The sequence below is a fragment of the Pseudonaja textilis genome, chromosome 2 (genome assembly GCF_049901715.1).
Source record: "Pseudonaja textilis isolate UNSWEBS1 chromosome 2, rPseTex1.2, whole genome shotgun sequence".
Lineage (NCBI taxonomy): Eukaryota > Metazoa > Chordata > Lepidosauria > Squamata > Elapidae > Pseudonaja > Pseudonaja textilis.
The window spans coordinates 6,112,439-6,134,717 of NC_141991.1; the positions used below are offsets into that span (position 1 = coordinate 6,112,439).

General features: G+C 45.0%; 1 protein-coding gene across 1 annotated transcript in view; it reads right to left on the reverse strand.

Moving 5' to 3' along the window:
• Window positions 1-8,759: 8,759 nt before the first annotated feature.
• LOC113450949 (uncharacterized) overlaps window positions 8,760-22,279 on the reverse strand; it is a 32,069-nt gene continuing 18,549 nt past the window's right edge. Inside the window, 2 exon segments of the mRNA XM_087923041.1 lie at window positions 8,760-15,844; window positions 19,765-19,894. Coding sequence (XP_087779167.1) covers window positions 14,412-15,844; window positions 19,765-19,894 — 1,563 coding nt within the window. The 3' untranslated portion in view covers window positions 8,760-14,411.

Sequence of the window (22,279 nt, forward strand, 5' to 3'; positions counted from 1 at the left end):
AGATTAAGAAAGAGCCCGAAAAGCCCATCGACCACGAGAAGGTACAAAGGAGGTGTTGAAGGTGGCGGGGAGAAGCGGGGGATGGCTGGCTGGCCAGTCGCCCGGCTCGCCTTGCTTTGGTCGTGCATGCTGATGCCGGTACCGGTCCGTGGATCATTTTGTACCGGGACGTGGTACAAAAAACATTGGGGACCACTAAGATGTTCGCAGATTCACTCCTGATTATTGATTAAAGCATAATATTCAATGGGTTTGGGCAGGGTGAGGTTACAGCCTGGATTAATTTATATGTATATTGGAATATATAACAAGGGAGTTGTCATGCCTCTGTTGGAGACTGACTCTGAGGGAGAGGAGGAAGAGTCGATAGGGAGTGGAAGTGTGGCTTTGGAGGTTGTGGAGGAGGCTGGGGAAGGGCAGAGGCGGGCACTCAGAGGAAGAACTAGGCCCATCCCCTCTCCATCCTAGGGCACGCAGGGAGGAGAGGATAAGGGAGAAACGTGGTCTACTGGGGCGGAGAGGGCCTTGATCCTCTTCATGGGCTGCACCTGTGACAACTGGGTAAGAGGACGGACATACGTATGGGCGAGCGCTGGAAACAAAGCGTGGAAATATCTCTAGTTTATTGTTCCTCTTTGACTTTGGTGTCCTTCCCAGTATGTGTTCTGATATCTGTGGACGTCTTCCAGCCCTTTTCTTGCCTGGTTTGTGTTGTTTTTTACTCTTTATAATTTAAATGCCATTTTTAGTTTAAACGGCATTTCCTCGTTCTTGTAACTACTTGTGTGGGAGTTTTTTGTCTCCAGTCAAGGATATTTGGAACTTGGAAGCAAAGTGAAGGAATAAAAGGGGCTTCACCTGTTTTTTGTGATTTGTGTTTATTTTGTATCCCACCCTGGGTCATCACAGGGGTGGAATAAATGACATCATACTTCTCAACCCAGTGGATCTTTGGGCTTAAAACAAGGAGCCTAAATTCCTTGTCCTCGATTTACAATTGTTCATTTAGTGACCGTTCAAAGTCACAACAGTGCTAGAAAAATGTGGATTTCTGATCGTGTTTCACATTTCCTACCGTTGCAACATCCCCATGATCACGTGCAATCAAATTCCAGGCTCTTGGCAAGTGGCTCACATTTATGACGGCTGCAGTGTCCCAGGGTCATGCGATCCTCCTTTTGCAACCTCCTTGACAAACAAAGTCAAACGGGGAGGTCAGATTCACTGAACAACCTTGTTACTAAGTGAACAATGCAGCAATTCACTTAATTGTGGGGAAAAAAGGTCATAAAATGGGGGAAAATTCACTGAACAGCTGTCTCTCTCAGCCACAGAAGTGTCAGTCGCAAGTCAAGGGTTACCTGTATTTATAAGCCTCCATTTCTTCCATCCGAGGCATATTCCAAAAGCCGGCAAGTATTTCATTATCCAATTTCAAAATTGTATTAGTTTGTCAAAGCATAAAATACAATAATACAAGGAAAATTTTTTAAATAAATAAAGGTAAAATAAATACAACTCTTCCATGTCCATTTCCTGCTAGCTTTTTTCTTTTAGAATGAGTTCATGATATAAAGTTCCCATCCTTCAGCAAAAGCTACTTGTCTGTGGCCTCTATTATCTCATTTGCCACTTCCATATGGGCCCGTCGCTTTTTCTCCAGGTATTATTCTTCCTATTCTTGCATTAAAGTCCTCCATTAATATTTTGTATCTGCATTTTTCGTTGTCTTGAAGGCGGGTTTCATCGTCATAAAAACTCTTCGACCTTTTCATGACTATAACTTATTGTTGGTGCCTAAAGCTTGAATGATTTGAAGCTTGCATTGTTTATTTAATTGCACAATGTGTTGGGCTACTCTGTCTGATAATATTTGAGGATTTTACCACAGTGTCTTTCAGCTTATACCAGTGGTGGCTAACCTTTTTATGCTCCTGTACCAAAAATTGCACGTATACCAGCACACATGGACTCGCATGCCAGCACCCAGAATGCTATGTGCATGCCCCCTCACCACGCCCCGTGCATATGCATGCAATCCCCCTCTCCCGCCACTCCCTTACCTGCACTGCGCCTCACAGCTGATTTTTTGGCTGGTTTGAAGCCTTTTTCGGCCTCCCAGAAGCTTGGAAAAAGCCTCTGCAAGGCTTTTCAGGCCTGTTTCGTCACTTCCAATATTACAGGAAGTGACAAAACGGGCCTATATTTCATCCTGAAAAGCCTTGCTTTTTCCAAGCCTGTGGGAGGCCTAAAAAGGCCTCAAACCAACTGAAAAAAATTAACTGTGAGGCATGCAGATCCGCAGTGAGCTAAGTTTGCTTGCGGCTCGTGTGCCAGTACAAATAGCTCTGCGTGCCACTTGTGGCATGCATGCCATAGGTTCGCCATCACGGGCTTATACCATAAATAGCTGTGCCATCCAAATATTAACTCATGTCTCTCAGGGTTGAGTAACCTTATTTTGCAATGCTGCCCACTATTTTTTCCAGACCAAACAACAAGCATCAAGCGATACAATTTTAAATCTGATAAATCCAAAGTTTCTTTAGTGTCCTGCAATAATTTGTATCTAATTCTTGGGTTTTTTTTTTCACCTTGCTCTATAAACTTAGAGATACCCATCTGCCATTGTTTAAATGGACTATCAGTTGCCAAAAAGTCTGAACCAAAAAAAAGCATCTTTGGGTAAAACTTTCATCTTAATTACAGAGATTCTACCCAATAATGATAGTTGCAATTTGTCTCATCTACAAAGTTCTCATTATGAAGGAAGGGCAAAGGACTGCATTCAGGGCTTGGGGTTTTAATAATAACTAGGCGATAATATGGCATTGTCCGGGTATTTATCCCAATCCTGTATTAGACAGGAAAATCCTGCAGTTGGGACTCGTGCTGTTGTACTGTCTCTCGTGCAGCATCACAAGTCTTCTATTCCTCTCTTTGGGAGTTCGTCTACGCTAGTGTTTCATTTTTGTAGCGTTTGATTGCACTTGGCCAATTGCCTGATGTTTCCTCGGAGGGCTGAGAGGGAGCCCCCTTGTGGAGTACTGTGAAGCTGTTACCATGGCAAGTCCTCTGTGCTGTACAGTAGAAGCCATTTTAAGGAGCGCACGCACACATATATACACGCACACACACACACACACCGAGGGGTGTTGGAGTGTCTTACCCCCCACAGTATTTGTTTCCAGGGGGTAAGTCATCTGTGTACCAAGTTTGGCTGGACTGCAGCCACACCAAAAAAAGCATGCAGCAGCTGCAGGTATCTCACGACAAGGGGGTGGTGAGGACCCCCGGAATATCTGCTCACCCACCTGCGGGCCGGGCTGGGTCAGGCTGGAAGAGGCACGTCTGCTGGGAGAAGGAAGAAAACATGCTCCAGGAGGGCAGACAGGCGGGTGGATGTCCCAGGGCTGCTGCACATGCGTGTTGAATGTGTAGCGGCTGCACACGCAGTGCACATGTATAGCAGCCTCGGGACATCCGCCCGAGCTGCACCACGGCCGCCATATGGTAGGGAAAGCTAGGAGAGCGACCGGGGCAAGTGAGCAACCGGGCGACTGGGTGGGGAACCTGGCCAGCCAGGGGTCACCACTGGTTTTGGCGGCCCATGCCAAATAACTGCTACCGGTTCATTCGAACTGGTGCGAACCAGTTAAATACCACTTCTGGATCATGCCAAACCAATCTTATTTCATTATTCAACATAGTGACTAAATTAGTAGACCAGCAAAATATTGTGGACATAATATACTTAGCAGTGGTGGGATTCAAATTTTTTTACTACCGGTTCTGTGGGTGTGGCTTGGTGGGTGTGGCAAGGGAAGGATACTGTAAAATCTCCAGTCAGAGGTGGTGTTTGCCGGTTCTTCGAACTACTCAAAATTTCCGCTACCGGTTCTCCAGAACTGGTCAGAACCTGCTGAATGCCACCTCTGATACTTAAGACTTCAATAAGGCATTCTACAAAATAGACCGCAGCCTACTTCTTGGTAAGCTGGGTGAGAATATTCTTTTTTATTTAGACCCTAACTTTAAAAAAGAAAGAGGAAAATCCAGGAAAAGAGACTCTTAGAACTATTTCTCAAAGTGGTGAACAACCATAGAGAGAAAAATCCTAGACCCGAAAGAAAAGAACGAAAGGGAGAAAAGCTAAAGACCTTTTAAAACATAGAAAATTGGACTTTAAAATTGGGCAGGCGTTGTTTTGGAAAGGCATTATAAAATGTTGCAACTATCTATTTGAATTGTCTTGAATAGCCAATTTTGGTTCCATAAATTGAACTAAATTTGGATTAATCAAATCTATAAAACTTGAAACAACATTGAAACCTAAGCTGAGGATGCCATCTACTGGTGAATGGAATATATCAGACCCCTAATGGATAAGAGAAATAAATAACATACATCTGGAGGACTGTGGTGATATTTACTGTTCTATAACTATTTATTTTATGATTACTGGAGAATTGTGAGAATAAGGAAGACTTTTAAGTAAAGTGACTTTTGATTTACGGAAGCTGCCTGGATTCTTAAATGGAATTAATAATCCTGAGATGTAAAGAATATGATTATTGAACTTTCTGAGGAGGAACATTGGACTGGAATATATTGTTTTTGGACGAGTAAGAGCGGGATTTATTAAATTAAGACAAGATTCTTCATCGGGGAAAGGAATGAGATTTCAAGAGAAATGGTGTTGTTGTTTCAAAACATTAGGGGTACTATGGAAAAGAATTACCGAGACATAAAGTACCTATTACAAGGCATATATGGGAAAATGGAAAATATGTTACAACTGATGATGACTGAAGATCAAAAAGTCCAGGAAAGAGAGGAGGTAGCAGAAAGAATGGAAGAAAAGATAGAATGGACAAACCAGCAAACAAAGCAAGAAGATGAGAAGAAGACGATAAAGACAATAATGAGAGATGAAATAAACCAAGAAATGGAATCAGATAACCTGGAAGATATTTTTGAAAGGGAGATTGGAGTTTGGGTGGATACTCTGGAGACCTGGCAACTTAGGAAGATAGAGATGGGAGAAATATTCAGTCAGTGGTGAAGAAACAGATGTTGATAAAGTTCCAAGAGAGGAATATGGGAGGCAAGCCAAAAAACGAATCAGAATTGAAGTACTAAAACAGATGAGAGATGATGGATAGAAAGGGATTTTATATATATTTTTAGCTTCTGTCAGGGTAATAATGATTTAATAGCAAACCAGCTGTCGTAAGTTTGTAATGTTGTAATATTGTAATGATGATGTAAGCAATGAATCAGCAGGGTTATTTGACTGCTACCACTTTAAGAGGCTGTAATATTAGACATCCTGTGAGGGCGTATCTCTCTCTCTCTCTCTCCATGTGTGCTTCCATGGTGTAGCTGATTACCGATTGTTTGTTCAAGGCCTGTATCAAAGTACTTGTATGTTTATATGCTTTTGTAGGGATAAAACCACTATATGTAAATACAAACCTGTGTGTTGTATTTGCTCCTGGGTTGTGTCACCTAGTCACACTGTGTGCACTCTGACATGTTCAAATAATAGGAAGACTGGTACTTGAATAGCGTATTGTGACTTTGAACAACCAAATAATGAAGGGCTATGTCTTAATATAAACATGTATTAATACTAGGATTAGCAATGGTGACCTGGTTAGAAGCTAGAATAGAGGTAGAGATAAGAAATAGGGGGAATATTAGCAGATATAATTTTTATATAAAAGAATGTAGGTAATAAAAAGGATATTACCATGTACGCTTATATCATTGGCATTAAAATGGAACATTGAAATATTGAATTACTAAAAAAAACCCCATGTATCTTAATACTATTATTATATGTTTGATTAATATAACTATTATGATTATCATTACTGATGTTTGTATCAAAATGAATTATACCAGGGGCCACACTGTTTATGTATTGATATTGATGTATACTTAAAAATAAAAAATCTAATAAAACTTGGGGGGGTGGAATCAACCCATGGGCAACCGAGCCCTATTTGCTTCTGATAATAATTATCTGTCCTGGACTGAGTCACTTTGACAATGCCAAATGATTTAGGGCAGAGGTAGGGAAACCTGGCTCTTTTATCACTTATGGACTTCAACTCCCAGAATTCCTGAGTGACCCATAAAAGGTTCCCCATCCCGGGCCTACTGGTTTTTCAGTTGTGGGGGAAATCAATTTTTGATTTGAATGGGACTATTTAATATACAAACGTCCTAATTTTTGACTTGAATGGGACTGTTTAATATACAAATGTCATAATTTTGGACTTGAATGGGACTGTTTAATATACAAATGGCCTACAATTGTATATTAAACAGACCTATTCAAGTCAAAAATTGATTTCCCCCACAACTGAAAAACCAGTAGGCCAGGGATGGGGAAATTTTAATGGCTCACTCAGGAATTCTGGGAGTTGAAGTCCATAAGTGAGAAAAGAGCCAAGTTTCCCTACCCCTGATTTAGGGAAAGGGCTGTTGACATATCAGTTTACGCTGCGATCAAAAAAGATTGAGGACCCTCGCTTAAATCTGTGAGTCTGCCTTTGTTTTAAGGCAGTGCCTCCCAACCTTTTTGGTTCCAGGGGTTGGTTTCAGAAAGCCAAAACCAAATTATCTTAAAGCTAACTGAGAGAATATGAACCCAAACTAACCTGGCATGTTGCAGTTTAGCCTCTAACCTAGTTAGTGTAAGTGTCAGCTCTGAAGCGAACCTGGCTGGGACCATTTTGGAGGCTTCAGGATTGCCACAATGCAAAGATGCGATAGGGAGAGGGAGCATAGTTAGATGGTGGGTTGTTTTTTTTTGTAGCCGAAATAAAAGTTTCCTGTGGGAACCAAGGACATTCCAACAGGTGACTGCTGAGAGGAGGAGTCTGGTTACCAGGCGACCAGCCAGCACCTTGATTGAGCAATGTGACTGTGTGGGGAAAGGGAGAACTTCTGTTTAATCGGGTGAAAATCGCGGGAACTTTCAGAGTCAGTTTTCACCAGTTTGTGCCAATACGATATCTCCAATAAAATTGTTCTTGAAGGAATATGGCTGCCTCCCAAGTTCTGCTTGCTATGGAGTTATTTGGGGCCCTAACAGTAATATTGAAACTACCGTGTTTCTCATATAATAAGGCCGGGTCTCATTTTTTTTTTTGAGACCCGAAAAAATGGCTAGGCTGTCTTTTCGGGGGTGACTTAATTCCCCCCCCTTGCATCTTTGGGCGGGCGGGCGGCGATGGCTTGGATGTTGACCTCAGCGTTGGTGGACTTTGTATCGGAGTCAACACAGGCAGCACCATATCCGGGTGTGCAACTCAAGTACTTCCTAACGGCAAGCCCCCCCCACCATTCCCCCCCATTTTGCACGTTTTAATATAGGCCTTAATTTGGGGGGGGGAGGGGCTTAATTTCATTTCATGCCTATAAAACATGCTGGGACTTCCTATTGGGGGAGGCCTTATTGTTGGAGAAACAGGGTAGCACCTGCATCAAACCCATTTTACCTCAGGATTCAGTCAAATCCCACCTTAAATCTTCATTTTATCAAGGGAGATATTAATCTTAAGATTTGAATCTCTTCCGTCATCATAAGTCTTCACCCTCCATTAAGCCATGGGTCGTCCAGATGGGATGTTTTGAACTGGGATAAGAGGGGAAAGCGTCACTTCCACAACAGAGCATCTAAAAGTAATTTGGGACCACCGCAGCTGAGACTGGTGAGATCAGTGAGGGCACGAAGGCATCTCCATTAAAAAGGGAGGGGCAGCTTTGTGGGGAGGAGGGGCAGATTTTGCATGGATGAGATGCATGGTTACCGTCTGATTTCTGTTGCATCTTGAACTCCAAGGAGATTAGTCCCTTCCCCACACCCACCAACCTCCAGGTTCCACGTACTTTCTCCTCTTCAACCAGCATTTCATTCTTTGGTTAAGGATTTAATACAGATAACAGATCATCAGAGTTGGAAGGGACCTTGTAGGTCATCTAGTCCAACCCCGCACCCCCTGCCCAAGCAGTAGACCCTACGCCATTTCTGACAGATGGCAGTCCAGTCTCTTCTTGAAAGCTTCCAGTGATAAAGCTCCCACAACTTCTGAAGGCAACTTCTGTTCCACTGGTTGATGGGTCAGAAAAATTATTATTTCTAGGTTGAATCTCTCATTGATTAGTTTCCATCCATTGTTCCTTGTCTGGCCTTCAAGTGCTTTGGAAAACAGGTTAACCCCTTCCTCTGTGGCAGCCCCTCAAATATTGGAAGACTGCTATCCTGTCTCCCCTGGTCTTTCTCTTCACTAGACTAGCCAGGCCCAGTTCCTGCAATCGTTCATTGTATATTTTATCCTCCAGTCCCCTCATCATCCTGGTTGCTCTTTCCTGTACTTTTTTTAGTCTCAACAGGAATAATGGATGGAAACAGAACAAGGAGAGATTTAACCTGGAAATAAGGAGAAACTTGGAACAATCAATCAATGGAACAGCTTTGCCTTCAGAGGTTGTGGGAGCTTCATTACTTGAGACTTTCAAAAAGAGATTGGACAGCCATCTTTCAGAAATGGTGTAGGGTCTCCTGCTTGGGGGGGGTGGGGGGAAGGGTTGGACTAGATGACCTACAAGGTCCCTTCCAGCTCTGATTATCTGTTACATCTTTGTTATAGTGTGGTGACACTGGTTTTTTTCCTCCCCAGAAGAACAGAAACATACTTCACAAATGAAAAGGTTATGTGTCAAAAACTACAAGCAGCATAAAGTAGATGGAACTGTGAATGACATTTTTATTTTGGAGACCTTTTAACCAGACAAAGCCGGATCCCTCTCTTTTAATAGGGGCGGTTACTACTTCCAAAATTAAGAGTAGCTTAATTGGAAGAACAGAAATGTCTCCCTGCACTTCCTAGTTGGGAGAAATCAAATCGAAGTGGACTTCCAAGCTGCACATGGAACGTAACTGAATATCTCACTTTTAGACCACATCTCTAGAACCTGTAAGGATTTTATTTTATTTTTTAACCAAGACTTTCTTTTTCCTCTGTTTTTTCTTGTTCTTTTTCAAAGTACCTAAGATTTGCTCCTTGGTCTGAACATTAAAAATATGATTTCTTATTTTTACCCAAACGCCAAGCAGAGGTTGGAACTGTTCAGTGGGAAAACACTGGAAGTTAGTAGCTTTGTGTTATGCTGCAGCCTGACCACAACTGAACCCAAAATGCCCGTTGGTAAGTGAGACAGTTGTTAAGTGAGATTTGTCTCACTTGATGACCCTTCTTGCCACAGTTGTTCAGCGAATCACTGCAGTTCAGCGAGTAATATGGCTGTTAAAAATGAATTTAGCTTCTCCTTTCCTTATCAGAAGGTGACCTCTCCAGACACCGCGGAGGTCATAATACAAGTGAGATAAAATTCAAATTGCCAAGCATCTGAATTTTGACCGTATGACCATGGGTATATATAATACAACAGCTGAGTGAAGAAACAGTCATAAGTCACTTTTTTTCCAGTGCCATTGTAACTTCAAATGGTCACTAAATGAACTGTTATAAGTTGAGGACTACCTGCAACTGGCTGGTTTTCTACAATGGGCCAAGAAAAAAGAAAAAAAACCAACCCCTGTTGTGGCTCAACAATATGTCGTGACTCCGATCAGAGAAGAACAGAGCTTCTGCAGATGTGTAGGTAGGCCAACATGCCAAGCTTGAACCACCTATGTCATGCCCCTGTCGGAATCTGCTTCGGAGGAGGACGCTGAACAGCTGACAGGGAGTGGGAGTGTGGCTCCGTTGGCTGTGGAAGAAATCAGGGGAGGGCACAGCCCGGCTGGGCAGAGCAGGGCAGAGGTACAGCAAGGGAGGGGGAATTTGGAGGAAGATCCAGGCCCACCCCCTCTTCATCCTAGGGCATGTAGGGAGGAAAGGAGAAGGGAGCAACATGAGTTGAGTGGCTTATGGGGGGAGGAAAGGGCCCTGATTCCCTTCATTATCTGGGTTCCTGGCATCTTCCCAACTGTGTGTGTTTTGCTGGCCTTTCAAGCCTGCAATTCCTTCTCCTGCCCTGTAGTTAATTACTGCAGTGTGGTTTGTGTGGATTTTTAGTCAGTTTGTACGTACTTTGTGTTCTGACTGAATTTCCTCCATTTAATGACTGTTTTTGAGAGAGCTTTTTCTCTAGCTGAAGGTAACCTGGACTTTGGGGGCAAAGTTGGAGGTATTAGAGGGACTCTTCTTGCTTATTTGACTGTGTTGCCTTTGTGCCACGCCCCGGGTCATCACAGTTATCTATTCCTGCACTTATGACCGATATTGGGACTGGAGCAGTCATTAAGTGAGGCATGAATGCACCTGATTTTACGACCTGTTGGTTTTTTTTTTGCAACATTCATCAAGCAAATCGCCAACAATTGTTAAGCAAATCCTCTTGACTTTGCTTGTTGGAAGCTGACACTATTGGTCGGCAATTGCGATCATGTGATGGCGAGACACTGCAGCGGTTGGAAATGTGAGTCAACTGCCAATACCATCCAAATTGTGGTCACACGCCCACATGTGGGGCGGTCATAACTTTGTGGACTGGTTGTAACTCCCATTTTTCAGGGCCAACATATTATCAAACCCTAGTTAAATAGCAGTAACTCAGAGACTGCCTTTATGACCAAACCCAACCCCCCCCCAAACAATTCTGGTAGTCCTCAACTTACAACAATTCATTTAGGGACTGTTAGGAATGAAAGCAACCTAACAGGTATTTGGGTTAGAAATATATAAACCAGGATAGACATTTTAATACTGTCTCTTTAAGAGCATGCTAAAAACTGCAATTGGGTGTGGTTACTCAAACAGCCATAAGATGGAGCCAGAAACCTGGGTTGTTTTAGTCTTAGTCTTACTCTCAGAAGAGAGCATGCCTCAGTCTGTTTCCTTCTGTTGGAAAGTATTGCCATTCCTCCATTTCTTCTAATTGACTGGTATTACTGGATTTAATGTAAGTCTGATACTGAACTGTTTTTTGACATTGGACTTTGATATTTGGATTATCCCTGGATTAAAAACTGACTGATTTAACTTGTGAATGACTTTGGATTGCTTGTTTGGACTTTGCTTAACCTTTCTAGAAGTAAAAACCTACATTTACTGTACAGTGTATCTGTGTGCTGTGTGTGTATTATTCAAACACTTCTCTCAAATACGTCTCCCCATATGCGCTCATTCTCCTAACGGGGAATTACCTCAACAGGGACCATTCAAAGTAACAACGGCCCTGAAAAAAGGGACCTTTTTCACAGTTATGACCTTTGCAGCAAACCCCACCCCCATGATTACATGATGAACATTCGGATGCTTGGCCACTGGCTCATATATACGACGGTCGCTGTGTCCCAGGCAGTGATGAGATTCAAATTGTTTTACCACCAGTTCGGTGGGCGTGCTTTGCCTAACCCCCAGGCGCAGCTTTCCCCACACCAGCTGAGACCTGCAGCGCCAATCAGCTGAGAGGATGAAGAAGAGAAAAGCGCAGGAACGGGTGGAAAGGCCGATCCTGCACTTTTCTCTCCTTTTTCCTCTCAGAATTTTTTTCCTCCTCTCAGCTGATTGTCGGCTTTTTTTTTTACTACCAGTTTGGCTGAACCGGCCCAAACCGGTAGCATACCACCACTGGTCCCAGGCCCCTTTTGCGACCTTTTGAGTCAATGGGGAAGCTGGGATTCACTTAACAACCAGGTTACTAACTGATCAACTGCAGGGATTCACTTAACAACTGAGGCGAGAAAGTTCATAAAATTTTGGGGCAAAACTCGCTTAACTAATTTCTCACTTCACCACAGAAATTTGTGGTCTAACTGCGCTCACATCATCCTCATAAAACAGACCGCATTTGATTATACTGATAGTCTTTGACTTACAACCCACTCATTGAGTGACGGTCCCAAGTTGCAATGGCATTGAAGTGATTTATGACTGGTCCTCAGTCTTACGCAAGTAGTCCTCGACTTAACAGCAACCATTGAGCCCCACCCCCCCAAATGCATGTTGCTAAGGGAGATGTTTGTTAAAGGGAAACGTTTGTTAAAGGGAGACTTGGTGTATTTTACGAGGTTTTTTTTTACTGCAGCCATTAAGCGAACCACTTAATGTTCAATTAGTGACACGGTTGTTAAGTGAATCTGGCTTCCCTATGGACTTGGCTTGTCAGGAGATCGCAAAAGGGGATCGCATGATCTCCCAGGACACTGCGACCATCATAAATAGGCGTCAATTGTCAAGCATCCCAATGGAGATCATGCGACAATGGTCATAAGAGTGAAAAATGGCCATAAGTGCCGTTGTAACTTTGAACGGTCACTAAGCAAACCTGTTGTAACTTGAGGACCAAATGTAACTCAGGCAGCATTCCCACATCCACATGGTCCAAGTTCAGGCACTTAGTGACCAGCATGTATTTATGATGGTTGCAGCATCCCAGGATCACGTGATGGACTTTCTTTACTTTCTTGGCAAAATCAACGGAGGAAGCCAGATTCGCTTAAGGACCATTTGATTCACTTTTAACAACCGCAGTGATTTTGCTTAAACAACCCGAGCGGGAAAAAAAAAGGTCATAAAATCAACTACGGTACACTTAGCGGTGGTCTCGCTTAGCAACGGGAATTCTGGTCCCAATTGTGGCCGTAAGTCAAGGACTACCTGTATGTAGGGGTGGGATTCAACCACTTCAGACCGGTTCGGGCTGAAGCAGATGTTAAAAGTTACAGCTGGTTCACCAAACCGGCGTTTCAAACGACCGGCAGGCCTCTCCCCTCCAGCAAGTCTCCACGTGGCCCATTTTCGATGGGGATAAGTGCAGGGTCGGCGTGGAGGCTCTGGGAGGTAGAAAAAAATGGGCCTTCTGGGATCTGGAAATGGGCCTGTTTCCGGCTTCCGGAGGGCCTCCCGAGGCCGGGGTGGCTGTTTTCGCTCTCTCAGAGGCCTGGGGGAGGCCTCTGGACCCTTGGGAGAGTGAAAATAGCCACCCCCGAGCTCTAGAGACTCACCAGATGCCGAAAATAGGAAGATCTGGTAGGCCTCACCCACCTTGGCCATACCCACCGGGCAGCGAACCGGTTGCTGGGATTTTTGACTCCCACCCCTGCCTGTATGTCAACGTGCTCAATCATGTAACAGGCTCCAGTCCTTGTAACTGACCACGGTCAAATGTAAAGTGTTTGAATCTTTGGGTCTGTCAGTCCTAGAAACCTTCTCTTTCTTAGTAGAAACCGTTTCGGGAAAAATCTATGGAGATTCTCAGTCATCCCAGGATATGATTGTCCCAAAGGTCCTTTATTTTCAAGAGGCAACTGGACTTTCTGGTTTTCCTTTTGGAGACATTTCGCTTCTCATCCAAGAACCTTCTTCAGCTCTGACTTCCATTCCCCACCATCCAGTCAGAGCTGAAGAAGCTTCTTAGATGAGAAGCGAAAGGTCTTTCAAAGAAAAACCAGAAAGTCCAATTATCTCTTGGGGGAAAAAGACAAACGAAACACCTTTGGGACATTTCTGAAATACCTCCAGTTCCTTTTCATCCTTTTCTCTGGAGAACCAGAGCTATAGACAGGCCTGTACGTCAGCCAAATCAATATTTCTAATTTTTCTAAAATCGAAGCCCTTAATTTTTTGGAGATGGGGGGAAACGGGGGAATTGTGTATGTGTGTGGGGGGGGGAAATAGAAGCCCTCTCCCCGAATAATTCTGTAATTAAATTTAGTTATTAAGTCTTAAGATGATGAACCTGTGTATACCCGCTCCTTTTTAATATTTCTTCTCCTTGGAAAATATGACGGCCCTGGAAACCTCCATTGTAAAGAAGGACTTCTATTTTGTTGTGAGAACACGAGCGTGTCTGCCATTTTGCTTCCCATAAACTAGAATTTCTTCCTCCCAAGCGGAATTTCCTCATCTAGTTTTTATAGGTTCTCCAACTCTAAAAAGCGGATCTTAGATCTCAAAAAAATGAAATAAGTAAAATGGAAGTCCTTCTTTACCGTAGACGTTTTCATTCTATTCCACACCTGGCGGATTCTCTCTTTCTGGAAAAAGAGAAAAAAATTCCCTCAGCCCTGCATGGCAGATCCAAAGTGGACAGAAGGTGTGACAATCTATCTACCCCTTTGATCACCTCCTCCAGGTATCGAACCATCAGCATCTCCCCAAATCTCCCGTATTTTGGTCTGGATAGATTGGTGGACGCCCACACACCCCTGCCGGTTTGTTGTAACATCAGTGTTCAGAAAGGAAACCTTTTGTTAGTGCAAAATTGCTGAAAATGGACCCCCCTTCTAGTGAAGAGGTGGAACTGCCGGCGAAATACCGAAGAACCAATGTCTCCCTCAGAAAAGGAAGATCCCACTGAGAATCGACAGAGATCTCAGGGAGATCTCAGGAATTCCCTTCCGTGTGGATTCGCTGATGACTAATGAGGTTTGAGCTCTGAGTAAAGCTTTTCCCACAATCCAGACACCGGTATGGCTTCTCTCCGGTGTGAGTCCTCTCGTGTGCCACCAAACTGGAACTGCCCCGGAAACTTTTCCCGCAGACAGAGCACTGGAATGGTTTCTCCCCGGTATGGATTCTCTGGTGAGTAATGAGGTGGGATTTGTAACTGAAGCTTCTCTCGCACACCATGCACTGGAATGGCTTTTCTCCCGTGTGAATCCTCCGGTGCGCACTGAGGCGCGAGCTGACACTAAAGCTTTTCCCACACTCCCCGCACTGGTACGGTTTCTCACCTGTGTGGATTCTCTCATGGCTCACCACCTCAGAGCTGCGGAGAAAACACTTCCCGCAAAAGGAGCAGCGAAAGGGTTTCTCGCCCGTGTGCGCCCTCTCATGGGCCAGGAGATCGGAGCTCTCGCTGAACGTTTTCCCACAATCCAAGCAGACAAAAGGTCTTTCTCCGGTGTGGCTCCTTTGGTGCTTCCGGAGACGGGAGCTGACGCTGAAAGTCTTCCCGCACTCGGTGCACTCGTATGGCTTTTCCCCCGTGTGGATTCTCTGGTGGCTGTTGAGGTACGAGCTCTGGCTGAAGCTTTTCCCGCACTCCAAGCACTTGTAAGGTTTCTCTCCCGTGTGGATCCGGTGATGGGTAATGAGGTTGGAGATGTCGCTGAAGCTTTTCTCGCACACCGAGCACTGGTACGGCTTATCTCCTGTGTGGATTCGCTGGTGGCTCACGAGGCCCGAGTTGCGGCGGAAACTTTTGCTGCAGTACAGACATTTGTAGGGTTTCTCTCCCGTGTGCGTCCGCTCGTGAGCGATCAGGCCAGACTTCACGCTGAAACTCTTCGCACAATGGGAACACTTGTAGGGCTTCTCGCCCGTGTGGGTTCTCCGGTGGGCGATGAGGCTGGAGCTGACGCTGAAGCTTCGCCCACACTCCGAACACGTGTAAGGTTTCTCACCCGTGTGGGTTCTCTCGTGGACGATCAGGCGCGAACGAAGGCTGAAACACTTTCCGCACACCGAGCATTTGTGGACTTTCCTCCCGGTGTGGTCGGAACCCTGGCTGAAAGTTTCTTTGCATAGAATGATCTTGACAGCCGGTTCATCGTTGGCGTCTTTCTTTTCTGTCGGGGTGACGCCGAGATTTTGGTAACCCTCCACCAAAGAAATGGAGTTTTGAACCCTCTTCCTTGGAGGTTTTCTCAAGGCAGCGTGCTCTGGCTTCAGCTGGCTTTCCGAGATGGCTCCTTGCTGATCTGAAATGGGGACGGAGTCCGTGGTGCTTCCCTCAGATGACTTGGGCTGCAGCTCGGCTTCACTCTTTGCCAGCCGGAGAATCCCAGCGTCATTTTTACTTCTGCAGCGATCATCTAAAAGAAACCGAAACGAATGGGGACAACGTTAGTCTAAAATGGTTCTGGGTTTGTTCAGAGGTGTGTTCTTTAAAATCAAAGGGGCAAATGAAGAAATAGCAACAGCACTTGCATTAGTACCTCATAGTGCTTTACAGCACATTCTGAGCCGGGGTCCCCAAATGTGGCCATTTTAAGACTTGTGGACTTCAACTCCCAGAATTCTCCAGCCAGCTATGCTGGCTGGAGAATTCTGGGAGTTGAAGTCCACAGGTCTTAAAATGGCCATGTTTGGAGACCTCTGCTCTGAACTGTTTACCACATCAGCCTATCAACCTCAACAATCTGGCTCCTCATTTCACCGACCTCGGAAGGAGGGAAGGCCGAGTCAACCTTGAGCCGCTCAGGATCAAACTCCTGCAATCCTGCATTCTAACCACTGCCCCACCGGGACTCCCTGAATCAAGCCAGCAAAATCATATATCATTGTTAAAAATCATTTCAAAACTGCCAAACATCCTTTCAGTTCGTAGAATAATCTGAGCCTCCATCTCCAGCGATTTGGTCCATGGGTTCTCCTAAAATGGATGGATTGATTCTCCAGCAGTAATTCTGGGAAAGGTGGAAGGAAAGAGAAGAAAAGGGGGGTGGGGCCTAGCAGTGAAAAGGGTTCAATTACAAGGGTGATGATGACACCAGTTATCATTGACAATGTGAATGATGATGATAATAATAATAATACTAACAATAATGTCTCTCAACTGTTTGGATTCCGGCAGTCACCCCCATTTGAATCATGAGTCTCGAGCCAAACTTCCAAAACTTCAAAAGGATTTATTGGGAGTTCACATGTCCAGCACTGCCTGGGTGTAGCTGACTCTGAGGCACATCATTAATTATCACCCTTGACCCTGGTTTTCCCCCCCACCTCCTGGGCGTATCGTAATTCATATTCTCCAATGGGAGACATCCATAGCCCAGGGTCATCTCTCATGTTCTCCAATTAGAATTTTGTGCGGCAGAAACTTCAGTCATTTAGTTACGATATATTTGAAAACATTGATGGCATGCAAGCTGCCGCGCTGCTCCCCCCGTCCCTTTTCGTTGGCAACTCTAAAAAGACCACAGAAATATTTTATGAGTTGACATCGACATTAAACCTCTTTTTTTTTTTTAGAGAGACACTTTTCTTGCAATTATGGTTGGCTAATTATGGGCCATCCAGTTGGTGTCGACAACAATCACACAGAAGAATTCTCTCCATGATCTTCTCGCTCAACCTGATCCTTCAGGCTCTTCCGATGGTTCCCTTGTCACCACTGCAACCGAGCCCATCCTGCTTGGTGCTGGTCATCCCTCTCTTCTCTTCCCCCTTCCCAGGCTTAGGGGGTTTCTGAACAGAGCGAGGCCTTCACATCCCGTGTCCGGAGTAGGATAATTTGAACCCGGCTCTTTGTGCCTCCAATGAGAACTCTGTCTAGAATTGTCGAGGGAGATTCTCCGTCCTCCAGGTTATCCCAAAGGTGCTTTTTTCAGGAGACAACTGGACTTTTCTGGTTTTTCTTTGAAGACCTTTCACTTCTCATCCAAGAAGCTTCTTCAGCTTGGACTGGATGGTGGGGAATGGAAGGATGTATACTCCTTGGAGATGGCTGGTCATTTGCATTCTTTTAGCCTGTCGTTGAGGTCGCCTGGAGGTTTATCTGTGTCCTCAGAGTCTCCTGAGTGGTACAAATGGCTGTGGAGCCTTCTTGGAACTATTGAAAGGACTGTGTTGTACAGTGGAGATAGATGATGTCATATCCTTCCCTCTCTATTGAGAAAGGGTTGTTCTGTTTTGACATAGATGGCCTCTTTGACCCCTCTTTCAAACCTCTCTGTCCAAAATATGGACTTTGTTGTCTTCAAAAGAGTGGCCTGTGTCCTTTAAATGCAGATGGACTGCTGACTCTAGTGCTGATGTGTTTAAGAGGGAAAGGGATACATCATTTGTCTCCAGTCTACAACAAGGTCCTTTCAACAGTTCCAAGAAGGCTCCACAGCCATTTGCTCTATTCAGGTGACCCTGAGGACACAGATAAACCTCCAGGTGGCCTCAACGACTCTCTAAAAGGATGCAAATAACCAGCTGTCCTGCATGGAGTAGAAATCCTCCCATTCCCCACCATCTAGTCAGAGCTAAAGAAGCTTCTTGGCTGAGAAGTGAAAGGTCTTCAAAGAAAAACCAGAAATAATAATAACAATCATAACCTTTATTGTCATTGTACATATATATACAACAAAATTGATTTTGCTCCTGCTATCCATAACACAAATTCCATACAACATAAATAATATAGAAAATGGTATACAAGTAATCAGGGAGAAACCAGTCATATGTATATGTGTTGTGACTGGAAGGATCGATCCTGCTGGGAGTTTTGACTCTGATGACTCTGACAATGGAAGGTTGGAGCCTGCTGTGTATGTGGAGTCTGAATTATCAGAGGACACAGACGTGAGCCAGGAGGATGAGAGATTGTCGCAGAGACAATCCTCCCCAGAACCTTCGGCTTCGTTCAGGCCAGAAAATGATCAACAAAATGAGACAGAAGTTTCCAGCGAGGAAACTGTCAGATCGTGGATTGACGCCAGAACTAGAAGAACCAGGAAACGTCAATCTGAAGGGAAGCGTCAAGACAAACATTGATTGGAGAGACTGACACGCCTATCCAGGTGATTTAAAGAGGCGTGCTGACTCTCAAGCTTTACTTGGAAGCAAAGTGTTTGATGAGTCGGAAGAATACATTTGAAGTGGCCTTGTGAGTTATGGACAATTCTGATTAGCCTGACAGGTTCCGGGAAGTCTGCCAAGGACTGGACAACTGTGCTAATTTAAGCCTTTTGAATTCGGTTTTGTTTCTGCTTGAATATTTTGAATTTTGAAACCTTGTCTTCTCATCTATGAATATAGGTGAGACATAACATATATGTATCCATGGAGTGACTGTGTCAGCCTTCAAGATCTTCTACTATTGCTTTGCATCTTTCGGCTGCCATAAGTAACGGGGGGGAGGAGCGGGGACACGTTGGGAAGCGAGCTGGAGGTGGTATAAACTAGCATTGTATAAAATGAGGAGGGGGGAGAGAGAGTGCATTCTTGCTTAGGTTTCTATTCCTTGCTTAGCCTTCTCTCCTCTGCGCAGTGCAAACCTTTATCAAAGAATGCCAAGGTCAACGGACAGAAGCCTCATCACCACCTGAAGATGCCCACATGATGTTCTTCGCAACTTTTAACTGGAAGACTCATTTGAACTATTGGGGGTGGGAACGTTTCCATCGCTTTGTATATGTGATTTACGCGCCTATTTCCTCAGATTCAGAATCTTCGCGTTGCTACCACTTCATTTCCAGTAAAAGATATCTTTTCTCTAATTAAAAGAGTCTTAAGTATTTCTTTCTTGGATTTTGAATGGAGCGCCGGCTGACAGACTGTAGTTGTATTTACGAGTCTGACAGCCCATGGATAAAAGCTGTTTTTAAACCTGTTTGTCTGGCTGGCTATACTTCCGTATCTTCCGCCCGATGGTAAAGTGAGAAGACACTGACCAGGATATGAATCGTCCCTAAGTATCTTCCTTACCCTGATGAAACCACAAGACCTTGGCGATGTCCAGTTGTCTCTTTGAAAAAAAAAGCATCCTTGGGTCTGTCTAGAATTCTTTGGCTTACTCTATTTCCTTTCTGCCTTGTGAGGCCTTGGCTTTCTCCCAAAGCTCACCTTTAATTGAATTGGACTATTGTTAATTGGCATGAGTTCTCCAGGCTCGAGCGGAAGATATTCCCAGCCTCAATGAATAAAATGGAATTTGGATGCAGGAGAATCTCTTACCGGGAGGTTCCGAGATAAAGCGATGCACTTCGCGGAAACTTTGAATGTCGCATGAGTTGTGTCTCACCTAAAGAGGAGTCCTCCAGAGGCGGCTCCTGTTTAACCTCCAAACACGGTGGACTCGGCGCAGTGTCTGACAAGGTTTGGTCACTGGCCTTTGGGGAGCTCGCGCCCGTCTCCTCAAGTGACTCAGACACCTGGAAAAGCAGGGAAAAGCCCATTCAAGGACGAGAAGAACAGACTGGAAGAGTTCCATAATTGTGATAGATTACATTTTTCCCCCCCCCCCGACTTAAAAATCATCGAGAGCGGTATTTCTCCAACTTGGCAATGTTTAAGATAGGCGGACTTCAACTCCCAGATGTCAGCTTGGGGAGCCATTTTTCTTTTGGAGCTTCTAGGCCGCCATTTTTAGCGCCTGGGAATTTGGGAGGGTTTTTTGTTTTTTTAAAAAATAGAGCAGTGGATGATTAGCCATAACAACATTCTTTCTAGGAGAGTCAAGGACTTTTCACCCTGCACCTGGAGGCGAGTGACTGGGGATAGACTCCAGATGGGACGAAGACATGATTGGGATGGACTGTGTTGTGGTTTGCAAGCAGCAGGTGCGGACGGCTGAGGTCTCAGAGAGCGAGGACTCAGATGAGGGGCCTGTGTGTGATGCAGGGATGGGGACAGGACCTTCAGGGAGTGGAATGCTGCCTTTGGAGATTGTGGAGGCTGGCAGCAGTGATGAAGAGGACCCAGAGGAGCCTGTGCCCAGTGCGCCTGCACGCAGGGCTGCTCCAAAGAGCAGCTACTGCAGCACGGGCGACTCAGGAGTAAGGCTGCAAGGTAATGGCCCCTCCCTTAAGAGATAAAAGCCAGCTGAGAAACCGGAGTTCTTTGCAGGAAGCAAAGAAGTTTTTGCACTCAAGCCTTGTGGATGTTCGGAATATCTTAGTTTGTGTTTGGAGACTCTTTGTGTTTGAAATATTTCTTGGCAACTTTGTCTAGTGTTCTTGGCAGCCTTGCACAACCTTGGCAAGGCTCGATCTTATCAGAGACAATTAGTTTGAAACAGGCTTTTAACCGTGAAGGAACGGAATTCGTAAAGAATCATTAAAAGGTTTGGCTGTTACTTTCGTTTGGTGTTTGTTCCCTTGGAGCAAGGTTTGGGTCAGAACAGACTGATGAAGGCAGGGGTTGGATCTTTGATTTTTCTTTTAAGAAGGGAACACCCGGAACTTTCAGATTCGGGTTTTCCCAGACGTGCCAGTATGACACCTCTAATAAAATGGAACTTTGAGAAGACGATTGTCTCAAGAGTTGTCTGTTTTGGAGCAGTGGTTGCCAAACAGTGGACTGGTGGCCCGTGAGAAAATTTTGGCGGTCCGCAGAGAAATGTCACCCCCAAAGCAATTAATCCTGGCTGTGCGGGAACACAAGGCTGCGCCGCCCACGTGGCCCGCTGGAACACAAGGCTGGCATCACTTGCATTGAGAACATGAGGTAGTGAGGGGAGTGGGGAAACAGAGGAGAGCGGGGGACTTGCCCCACTCACCCCAGGTGCCTCTCCTGACTACCGGGCTGCTTTTTTCTGCTTCTTTCTTCTGCTTTTGGCTGCATGCAAGGAAAGCAGCAAAAGTCTTTCTTTCTCTCCCCCAAACTCTGCCAGAAATGAGTCTTTGGGACCCTGTAAGGAATTCTACTCCAAGAGGCTGCGCCGGTGTGACGAATCTCACAAAGACTCATTTCTGGCAGAGTTTGGGGAAAGAGAAAGAAAGACTTCTGCTGCTTCTGCTGCTTTCCTTGCATGAAGCCAAAAGTCTCTCTCTGTCTCCCCGAGAACGGAGCTGGAGACAGTATCCTGCGATCCCAAATAAAGAATGATCGATCGGTAGGACAACAGGGTGGGGAATTTTCCTGCAGACTTTCTGGGGAGATTTTCCCAGGGTCTCTAGTCTGCAGGATTTAAAATTATAAGTTTGGTGGTCCCGGAGGTCCAAAAGGTTGGCTGACCCGTTTTGGAGGTTGTTGCTTGGAACGCAGACACCAGAATTCCTCAACCAACAGGCTGGCTAGGGAATTCTGGGAGTTGAAGTCCAGGTCTTAATGTTGCCAATCTTAAAAAAAAAACCACTGATCTAGAGAAATAAGTAGTCCTTGACACATGACTACCACTGGGACCAGAAATATATTGTTAAGACATACAGTTGTTAAGCGAGGCAACTTTCGCCCAATTTTATGACCTTTTTACCACAGTCAATTAAGCGAATCACCATGGCTGCTGAACAAGACACCGGGTGATTATGCTTGGCAACCTTTCCAGTTGCTGGCTTCCCCATGGACTTCGTTGGAAATTGGCTGGGAAGGCCCCAAATGGCGACCACACGACCAGAGGATGATGTAATCTTTCCAAATGCTGGCCGGTTGACAAGTGCCCGAATCACAGTCGTATGACTATGGAGACACTGGGACGATCGTAAGCGCGTGGCCAAGGTAAGTCACCTTTTTGGGAGTGCTGTTGTAACTTTGAATGGTCATTAAATGAACGGTCGTAAGTCAAGGACTGCCGATACTCAGCAGGTTAGATAAACAGA